Below are 11,192 nucleotides of genomic sequence, written 5' to 3'. Positions count from 1 at the left end.
CACATCAATATTTAATCATTCTTCCTCATTACTACCTCTAAATTGCCCCTGTCCCAACTTTTTTGGGAATGTGTTTGTATATTTACAAACCAAATGAAGTTGACCAGACAAAACATGTTAATGTAGTTTATACTGTCTGCAATGAAATACAAGTCAAGGTAAATTTATAAATCATTGCTTTCTTTTTTTATTTGCATTTTCCATACCGTCCCAACTTTTTTTCTGATTTGGTGTTGTATATGCCAGTCTCAGAAATGGCTTTTTTTTTTTTTTTTTTAAAAGCAAGCATTCTGATGATGATTAGACTGATATTTCATGGCTACTATTTAACACAACTGCCAACTGAATACCTGTAAGGCATCTAGATCTCAAACTAGAGATTCAGATATTCTTATTCACCGGAACAGTGATGCTCTGAGGCCTCCCGCTTCTCTATGTATCCTGATTAAAGCCGACGTCAACTGTTCTGTGAAGGATGAGATGCACACCTCTGGAAGATATCTTCACTTTCTTGCCAGTTTCTTTAATGAAACAGCCTTCATTTCTTAGAACGACAATAGACTGATGTGTTTTTAAAAAAGCTTTTTCTTTGTTGTCCAATTTAGACAATAAGCGCTGATGCTCCACATATTCAAGTAGCCCAAAGAAGATTCCTCAAAAAGTGCAACAGTTTCCAGCCACACAAACTTAATTGGACAATGAATTTGTAATGATAAAACCTTTGAAAGATGATAATTAGCATTAGCTAACATAATGCACCTTTGAAACACTGGAGGGATGGAGGCAGAGAACGAGCCTTGTAAGCCTATGTGGATTTTCCATTCAAAGTGAACCATTTTTGGCTGTAATAGTCATTTACAACATGTCTACAGTACATTTCGGATCAATTTGAGGTTATTTAGAATTGAAAATAAAGACACAGTATTCTTCTTTTCCTTTTGTACAAACGGCAGTGTATTATTTAATAATTACAAATGTCAGATATGGTACAACACCCAGTGATAGAACAAGAATTACATTGACTGCAGTGGTTGAGACATTACTGTACAACTACAAAATAAAAATCCAACCGCTTTCCTTGTGTAGATATGGGTATCAACCAACAGTTCTGACATGTTGGCACCAGATAATTGTTTACAGACAAGGAACCTGAATTGTACAACCAATACATGCTTGATAAATTCAACTTTTTTATTATCATGATCTTCATTATTTTAACAGACATTAAAATACACTTTGTGCACACATTCAAACAGGTATAAAGCCAGACTTCCTTGCTGACAAAGTGTGGGGACATAGGAATAAGCTCATGTAGTTTGTTGGAAGGGAAAAACAAAGCTATGAAGAGTACAGAGGTTGATAATTGGCACATATGTTTAAAAGGTTAAACTTGTATGTGCTATATGCTAAACTTTTTAAACAGTGATGATATTATTCCCTTTGATGATGCATTTGACTTTAATGGAAGTAAAGAAAACGAACATAAAAAAAAACCTGAGACCTATTCTAATCTTTGCAATGCTATGCTTGTGTATTGTGACCTTAAATGCAAGGAAGTAAAGGACAGAAGGTTGTACTACGGCATTCTGAAGATATAATAATGGAAGCAGAGTAATGTTTGACAGGCAAGTCAGGCCACCCTGCAGACAGTAGAGGGGAAAGCAACTGAGCAGCAGTATAGAGCAGCGTTTAGTACTAAATAGGTGTAAATATGGAATGCTGTACACCACAATGGTTGGATCTTAAAGCTCAATTGCGTCTCTTTGTGGAGTTCAGATGAAATTGTTGTTTTTTAAATTGTTTTTCTTTTATATATTTTTCCCTCAGGCAATCACACAGTGCCCCTCTCATAAGCAAAAAAATCCTATGAACATTGTGAAAGCACGTAGAGATTTTCACAGAAACAAATGCACATGTGGCCTTTGAATGAGAGTTGGGAGTCCAGTGAAGACTCCGAGGGAGAAGACGTGCGTCCTCAATGACAGGTTCAACAGCTTACTCCAGACCAGTTGTCTCTGTCATTCCCCAGGTTTTATTTACAAGCGGGACAGCAAAGAACCCCCCACTGTAAGGGGCAAGCCATCCCAAGTTGGTTGACATTAATACAGTACAACATGCACACATGATTAAACTAGAGAAAGAAAATGTTATAAAAGTTTCAGATTTTTCACAGCATTAAAATTATAATACATTGACATTTCAAGGAAAAAACAAAACAAAAACAACGCTTTATCCAAGTAAGTTAAGATTTCGTGTGAGCCGGCCCATCATAATCGTGAGTGATAACTAAGTCAGCATTAGTTCCTGAAGAAGAAGCTTAAAAAATTTGAGTTCACCTTCAAACTAACATTTGAAGCACTTAACACGTAGTGAATGGTCAGGTATGGGGATGGTAGATTTACTTGATTATGAGACACTACATACAAAACATTGTGATGTTTCCTGTCTACCGGTTCAATAATAAGGCTAACTTTTCAGATAAGTTTGTATTCTGCAGATCATAACAACAGGTACAGGAGTTGCTCTGCCTCAGTCATGGTAAATATATAATCTGTTAGCTCACTGATACAGGCCTTTATCCCACATCACTCAATTCACACAACTCAGCCAGTATTATGAGACTGACAGAAGAAAAGATAAGGAACCTACGAAAGGAAGAAGGACAATGAAAGACCTGGCAGAGGATGTGCTGATAGGTGATGTCTAAGAGATGGCATTTGGAGTATGCACAGCTATTCAGCCCCTGATTTAAAACAGGCTATAAAATGAACAAAAAAAAGAAAGTTGGTGATGGACATTCTGAGGGAATGTATAGGGTATGTAAGGTCAAGTTTGCCCTATGAGTAGCTTGGATCAGTAAATACAACAGGGTCACATGACTTCCTCAAATACCTCCCTCAGTCAGGAAACTCATTTGTCTCTCATGGAGGGATATTAATGCAGCACTACTTCAAAAAGTTTACCAAATATTGATATCAGGTAGTCCAGACATGTTGTGGAACTAAGAGTGCATAGCATGAGTGGGCTAATATGCGGGATGAGATTGCAAGTCTTGTTGAAATTCTATATTCTATCTCTGATGTCTGTGTCATGCATAACAACCACAATCAATACACAATGGCCTGTAAATAAGCAACACCATGGTTCTTTTCAGTCAGGGAGAGAATATGCACAGGGGAGATCTACTCAATGACAGATCTCCAGGTTTTAATTTAAGGCATGAACATTCTTGGGTCAGTTTCTGGACTAGCAACCGCACATACAGAAAAGACACTCATCGTAAGTAACCTGTGGATATTTGGAATGTTGGAAAGAGGATGTACACTACCTAATGTTTCTCTGTGCAGTGTCCATGGACAACAGTTATATTGTTGCAATGTGCATGGTTGTCAAATTACGTGCATTGACCTTACATCCGAATATAAGTCTAGATTTGCCAGCCATGCAACATCACACTCTTCCTCGCATTAAAAAAAAAAAGTATCTGAACTACCAGAATGGAAAGATACTGGCAATGGTCCTTGAAAACTGAGGCATGTTATCTCTCTAGTCACACACTTTAAAAGTGACTTGGGGTATGTCTGAACTAGCAAGAGTATAAGTCACCTGTGCGTCCTACAAATGAAAATGAATGTAACAATGCAAGCTTTGAAAAAAAAAAAAGAGAAGAGAAGACAGAAAATTAGATTTCAATCTTTTGTTACTTGCAGTAAACGTCTACTTAAAAGAGCTCTTTGACCCAGATGACCGAATACTAACTCTATGACCTACAAGAATGTAGAAGGACCAAATACTAACTCTATGACCTACAAGAAGGTAGCAGGGAAATGCATTTACTCCCTTAAAATCTATTTGCCCTAACTGGCCATTTTTGATACATTACAGCTGGCCCGACTGGGCTTAATTGGCAAATCAACTTGCAGCTTGATGCAGGCAAATGTCAGAAGAAAACTATACAATAACTAAAAGCAGTACAGACAAAAAAGGCCATACAAACAAAAGGCCAGATGCTACCTTGGAAAATTAAAAAAAAGTCAATGAATACCATACTGTGCTTTATAAAAAAAAATCTCCTTAAATACACATGTTCATACTCATTCCAAAGTGATAAAAGAAAACAATGCTATGTATGCATTCAAGTGGTACTTATATGGCTTTTTGTACAATACAACCTTTAGTGAAAATATACATCTAGACATAATTCAAGTACAAATGTACAAAATCTTTAAACTCATACTTTTTTCTTTAATTATAATACACTTTTGTTACAATTCATAAATACAGTTAGTTTAACATTCATGGAGTTTGTAAGATCTGCGTTCAGACTGGCAGCTGACCAATGGGGTGGAGCAAGGGCAAAGGGAGTGGTTTAAAGTCGCGAGGGCTCCTCCTCCTCCTCATTGTAGCCACTTTTAAAACACACCTGCGGGCAGAGAGATAGACAGTCAGTGGAGGAGGCAGCTGATCGTCTGTCCACAACCTCCCCACACCACCATCGAAGAGTTTATCTGCTCTGCAGCGTCTTGTAAGCACACTGCTTAACGCAGATACAGGGTCGAATTGCTCACAGCGTCTTGTTAGCACACTGCTTAACGCATATTCAGGGACAAACTCAGTTGGTTACCAACAACCAGATGGTTACATGATTACCACAGAAAAAGAAAACATACAAGGCAAGATTAGGCAGAGATGAGTCAAGAATGAAAGAACGAGAGATTGATTCCCCATTGTTGTTTCATATTGATGAAACGCTTGTCGCAAGATGCCCATATGATCCTTACAGGGCGCTGTGCGGCTGTGGTGTGTAGACGGCAGACCGCGCTGGAGCAGAGAGACAGTTCATGAGACTTGTGGGATATTTTAATAGGAGTAAGAAGAAATGTTAGATAATTCATTTAATTAGTTTGAGGGTTAATCACACACACAAGACGGCTTCAAATGAGGAAAAAGGGGTGGGTCATTAGACTCAGTTTAGAAGCTTTCTGAGTGCATGGAGTCAGGTTAGAGGTGAGCATTTTGATTGGGTTAAAGGGTCAGCCAGTCAGGGCTGTAGTGGGAGTGTCAGATTAGGTTTTAAATATGTAGCGCGGGTTCATTTTGTCAGAACCTTTCTAGAATCCTTCTCTTTATTGCTCTTTAAATATTGCAATAAATCCTGCTGAAGACTTCTACATTTGCTGGTTCCATGTCTCCATTTTTAGGCTATCTCGTGGTCTTTGTTTAGACGCGACAGACTCACTTGTGAAAAGCACTGAGAGACTAAAAAGGACACATGGATCGAGACAGGTTAGCATGTATGATGTCGCGGTTAGGGGGGATATGGGGTTTCTTCGCCATGGTGACACACGGGCATGCATGATGGACTGGATGAGTGAGAGGAGAAGATGGCTGGAGGAGAGAGAAAACAGAAGGAGAAATACCTTAACCCCCTCCCCCACGCACTGTGGCCGGTGCGGCGCTAGCACTTGCCTCTCTTCTGAACAGGCGGTAGAAGAAGCCTCTCTTCGGTGGCGGGTTGGGCCTGTTCACGTCCAGGTCGGAGCACAGGACACCATCCAGCTCATACACGTTGATCTCTTTGAAGCATTCCATCTCAATCATCTGCCAGGGATACCCGAATAAACACACACACACACACAAATACAGTCATGTCTGTACGTATGTATACACTTGTTTGTTTTCAGTTACACTTTGTAGTTAAATTGTACCCAAAATGTAAACAATGTTTGAGCCATGCAAGAGGGACTTCATCCAATGTGTGTGTTGGTTTCTGGGAGTTTATTGTGCGTGCGTGTGTGTGTGTGTGTGTGTGTGTGTGTGTGTGTGATCTATTTCTTAAATTGATTTCTCTCACAGCTGCAATACCTCATTCTGCCAGGGGATGGAGACACTCCCCGTGACAAACTTGTGATAGAAGTCATCGTCCGTGGGGTCAAGGTTGACTCCTTTGACAGTGGAGAACTGTTCAATGTCCAGAACATCCTTGCAGTAGACTGCTCTGGGCTGTGAAGAAAACAAACCATGAATTAGCAAAAGTTCTCAGTCCCCAAATTCATCCACAAAAGTACTTCCAGGAAGCAGGTGTCATAGCACTTTTAAAGGCTACCGTAATTTCTCCCTTAACTTACATTTATTTTTTTCTAATGTATTGTTTGTTTGAAGGTGATGGTGGATAGTACATTTCCAGTGATAACATAAATCAGACAGAGAGAGAGAGAGAGAGAGAGAGAGAGAGAGAGAGAGAGAGAGAGCGAGAGTGTGAGTGAGTGAGTGAGTGAGTGAGTGAGTGAGTGAGTGAGTGAGTGAGTGAGTGAGTGAGTGAGTGAGTGAGTGAGTGAGTGAGTGAGTGAGTGAGTGAGTGAGTGAGTGAGTGTTCAGTTGACTGGCTCACATCAGGGCAGAAGGGCGGGTCCAGCATGCCGGCCTCCAGCCTCTTGAAGTTGATGTTCCTGAAAATGGCATGCCTTTTCACCTCTGCCCCACCCCCACCCTGACAACCCAGACGCTCCTTGGGGTCCTTCGCCAGCAGCTGCAATGAGAAAAGAAAACACACACACACATACACTGATCAAAACAGGAAGTACGCTGGATAGCACAGACCTCCACACATGAGCAAATTAGTTTCACTTCTCAGATGACTGGGTATTGTTGGAGTGCAGCCTTGTTGGCCGTCTACAGTGGCTTCCCTGGCTGAGCAGATGTTCTGAAACCCAACGAGTCAACAAAGACAAAGATAACACTAAATTAATTCAGAGAAGAGCAGCACAGTGATTTTTTCCTGGGATTTCCTTATAAATGAAGGAGGAAAAGCTTTGTTTTGCTTCCCTCACAAATGTGGAGTACTTACCGAGTGTTTTGTGTTTTTTATTTTTACATTTACACTCAAATGATCAATGCATTGCTACTATCTTAGAGAGAGAGAGATAGAAAATAAGGGCCACAATCAAAACTACAGGGGCACAACAGAGAGTGCTACAGCTAGTCAGCGGAGTGCTACAGCCAGTATAGAATATCTGGCTCCTGAGGTAAAATACAGTTGCTCTCGTGTGATTCTAATCCCAGTCCCCTTTTGACAGCTTTATGTGGACTCTAGCGCTCCTAAGACCCTTCTGGGCCGACTCCCCTCGCTAGTTCCAATTAAGAGGCCGTATAAATCTCTTCTGAGACTACCAGACCTTGCTCAGCCCCCCTAACTACAAACAGCCCCACTTTATTGCCAGGCAGCTCTGTCCCTGTCAGTGTACTATGGTAATATCACAGGTCTATGCACGCAACCCATATTGGTTTCTTCTGTTGTTTATTTGGGTTTGTTTTGTTTGTTTATTCTTGGATACCCTTATATGGTGTGGTGATGCTAGAGATGACATGCAGGGGACTGTGCTAATCTGTGAGTTTTTTCTTTTTTAGACGCCACACCCAGACCAGTACTTCATAAATGTTGTTGAGTTCAGGAAAGACCAAAAAGCTGATTTATGCGATGATGTGATATCAACGTAAACGCAGCAGCAATGGAGCTATACATTCGGCAAGGATGCAATTTATGACCCGTTCCAGCGCTGGAAACTCTCACGGAAGGGGGAACATGCTGGCTCGCATTCCATTGTTGAGGATGTCTGAGACAGGATGTTGCGCATGATGATGTCATTTGGACAACAAAGCAGTGTCATCTTCCAAAGCCTTTTTTAAGTGTGAAAACAGCTTTAAGCATTAGAACACGCCACTGTTATTGGCATCAGTGGAAGCATTTGAAGCAACGTTTCTCACATAGTGACGCAACCATGATTGATCATAGAAGTAAACAGGAACTTCAGGAGAAAGGTATACATTTTGATGACTAAAAGAGAATTATTCTAGATAACTTTGAAGATAAAGGCAAACTATTAAACTATTTGATTTGCTACAGATATCTCCACAGGTATGTTCATCTAATAACATAGCTTTCATTAACTGCAAAATAATTCTGAAGCAACGTTTTAGAAATGACTTGTGGAGAGGCAGACCTCAGTCATTTATTTTAGTTTCCACAATCATTTCTAGAAACTTTTCCTGCCTTAGTTTGCCATTGAATCATTGCAAAAATCAATAACTACTTTTGACTGGTTCTATTTAAGGAGGTGGTAGCTCACATCATTTGGCAAGATTCTACACGAACCAACACAAAGATTCTACACGAAAGAACACCAAGATTCTACATGAAATAATGATTTACCTTTCATTCATTAATAATGAATTATCTCTCTCTCTATCTCTCTCTCTCTTACACACACACACACACACACACACACACACACACACACACACACACACTTTCTCTCTCTAGAGTTATTCTATTCTAAGTCAGGGATGATATCAATCTTAAGATAGTTTGTAGAATCGCTACAAAGTCAAAGGCCATCCCAATGGGAGACTTTAGTTGTGCTGAACCAGAGGTCACAATATTCCATGCCGTCACGCAGAGCACAGTACTGAGCCATTAACCCTAACCCCCACCACATGAAAAACACCCCTCCTCCCCAGTCCTGCAGTAATTTTTTCAGAAAGGGCCTGAGGGGTGACTTAGGCTCGTTTGCACTCATCCCTTCTCTCGTTTGTCATGGGGTTTGTTCCTGCACTCACTCACAGATCTCTTTTTATAAACAAAGTGTAAATCTCTCTAATCTCTGGGGGATACCCATGGGGCCGTTCAAACTCATCTTTGTGGCTTCACGTTCAGCATTCCTCCGTTTTGCGCTCACCCAAAAAGTGTTCTTTCATCAAAGTTGACTACTGCAATAGAATGTTAGTCTCAAGTCAGGGAAAATGTGAATGAGTTCTGGGTCCCACAGACACATTCTTGTCTCCGCTTTTACCAACCACATGCATAGTACTTCAACTCCTAGAATCACATGATGATCCATGATCAGTTTGATGTGTATGTGAGGGTGTGTGTGTATGTTAGTTGTGGAATTTGGCTAGTCTATGATCCACACTGTGAGATTGAAAAAAATGGGGAAAAAAAACACCACTTTTACTTCAAAGAGTGCTTTATGGTCATCTGTCACATATGACGGTAAGGTCACAGATAGGCTACACTGATACGAGGATTAGTTTGGTATGCTGGCATGTTATTTGTTTGTGAAGAGGAGGGTCACTGGGGTTTTTCATAACAACAAAATACTTGATATGTTTTGGGAACCAAAGTTAAATTTAGCTCTCTTGTGGTCTGACAATTCAACAGTCAATTTTTGTTGTTTTCACTGGCACACGATCGTGTTTTGGACAAGATTCTAATCCCGTGCAAAGAGTTAGTGGCTTTTATACCATTTTTCACATGGCGTTGTACATTGACCCCAAGCCCACATTTAGTTTGAGAACACTGAGGTCATTTAGACCACTTCTTGGCCGCTCGGCACTGATATTACAGCCTCTCAACGAAGGCAAACTAGATAAGACACACGGACAGGACATAACATTGGCTTTCCAGTATCTGTTTTCCTTTTGACCAGCATCATGCATGTGGCACAGGGTGAAGTATGCTAGCTAAGTGGCCTTCATTGTATGAAATCCAATAAGACGTATGGTGGTCTAGTGGTGTTGGGGCCGGTGTGTTGTGATATTTAAAGAATTACATCAAGTAAGCAGAGGAAGAACAGCATCAGGAAGGTGAACCCTGAGAGCCTCACCTTTCGGCAGATGTCCTTCGCCTCCTCTGCGAACTTGTCCGAGTACTCCTCCTGGTCCTCGCGCACGCGCCGGTCCACCTCCTCACGCTTCACACGCTCCTTGCGGCGGCGGAAAGGCGACTGGCCCTGGATCATCTCAAAGATCAGGCAGCCCAGCCCCCACCAGTCCGGACTGAATGTGTAGCTCTCGTTCTGGATCACTTCTGGGGCTGCCCAAAGGTCAGAGGTCAAATGTCAGTACCATGCAAGACTAATGGAGATAAACACTTATACCAACACTAAGCTTAAACAGCTAGGTGTTACAGTGCAAGGTAAATGCTGAGTATCAATGGACAGTGCTAGGCTAACGCTCTATGAAAGCTTTCTTCAGCTCCCCCTTCACTGGTCGTCCTTCTTCCATGTCCTTTCACACAAAGATGCTAAGTAGTATTCTACAGTAGTAACGATCAATGCCTCCAAATATAAAATGAGGGATACGTCACTGTTTAGTCCAGTACACTTGTCTTATGTAGCAAATACATGTTACATTACATTATTTTTTCTTTTTCTTTGAGACGAACGATCACATGCCTATTTAAGTTAACATCTATTAGACAAACCTCGCAGGAAGCCATGTTGAGTGTAATTCCTAGCTCACTGTGTGAAAAAGGGGGAACCTTACCCATGTAACCCATTGTTTGAGATGGGGGGAACCTTACCCATGTAACTCACTGTCTGAGATGGGGGGAACCTTACCCATGTAACCCACTATGTGAGATGGGGGGAACCTTACCCATGTAACCCACTGTGTGAGATGGGGAGGACCTTACCCATGTAACCCACTGTGTGAGATGGGGGGAACCTTACCCATGTAACCCACTGTGTGAGATGCGGGAACCTTACCCATGTAACCAACTGTGTGAGATTGGGGGAACCTTACCCATGTTACCCACTGTGTGAGATAGGGGAACCTTACCCATGTTACCCACTGTGTGAGATAGGGGAACCTTACCCATGTAACCCACTGTGTGAGATAGGGGAACCTTACCCATGTAACCCACTGTGTGAGATAGGGGAACCTTACCCATGTAACCCACTGTGTGAGATGGGGGGAACCTTACCCATGTAACCCACTGTGTGAGATGGGGGGAACCTTACCCATGTAACCCACTGTGTGAGATGGGGGGAACCTTACCCATGTAACCCACTATGTGAGATGGGGGGAACATTACCCATGTAACCCACGGTGTGAGATTGGGGGAACCTTACCCATGTAACCCACTGTGCCAACTCTGCCCCTTATCGTCTCAGCCTCCGGAAACTGGACAGCCAGTCCCAGGTCGGAAATCCGAATGTGCCCTGGAGCGGGAGAGAGAGGAGGGCACCCACACAGGTGAGACAGACAGGCAGATGGCGATGACGAGATTAGAGCTGCTCACATTGCAGAAGCAGAAACAACAGCTTTCCTTAGGTTCATACTGTCTAAGAGCAGCTTTTGTAAGTTTATACAGAGGGAAAAAACCTCTGCAAACCTGTGGATAACTGCTGAAC

General features: G+C 41.8%; 1 protein-coding gene across 2 annotated transcripts in view; it reads right to left on the bottom strand.

Moving 5' to 3' along the window:
* Positions 1 to 1,170: 1,170 nt before the first annotated feature.
* Positions 1,171 to 11,192, bottom strand: part of grk4 (G protein-coupled receptor kinase 4) — a 50,168-nt gene continuing 40,146 nt past the window's right edge. Inside the window, exons 11-16 of one of the 2 annotated variants that reach the window (XM_080837381.1) lie at positions 10,911 to 11,000; positions 9,663 to 9,871; positions 6,392 to 6,529; positions 5,866 to 6,003; positions 5,421 to 5,601; positions 1,171 to 4,423 (exon numbers count right to left, since the gene is read on the bottom strand). In XM_080837381.1, the coding sequence (XP_080693507.1) occupies positions 5,422 to 5,601; positions 5,866 to 6,003; positions 6,392 to 6,529; positions 9,663 to 9,871; positions 10,911 to 11,000 (755 nt within the window). In that variant the 3' untranslated portion in view covers positions 1,171 to 4,423; position 5,421. The remainder of the gene's footprint in view (positions 4,424 to 5,420; positions 5,602 to 5,865; positions 6,004 to 6,391; positions 6,530 to 9,662; positions 9,872 to 10,910; positions 11,001 to 11,192) is intronic. The other variant, XM_080837382.1, reaches the window with a different exon arrangement.

The sequence above is a fragment of the Sprattus sprattus genome (genome assembly GCF_963457725.1).
Source record: "Sprattus sprattus genome assembly, chromosome: 4".
Taxonomy (NCBI): Eukaryota; Metazoa; Chordata; class Actinopteri; order Clupeiformes; family Clupeidae; genus Sprattus; species Sprattus sprattus.
This window is presented reverse-complemented; position numbering and strand designations above follow the sequence as displayed.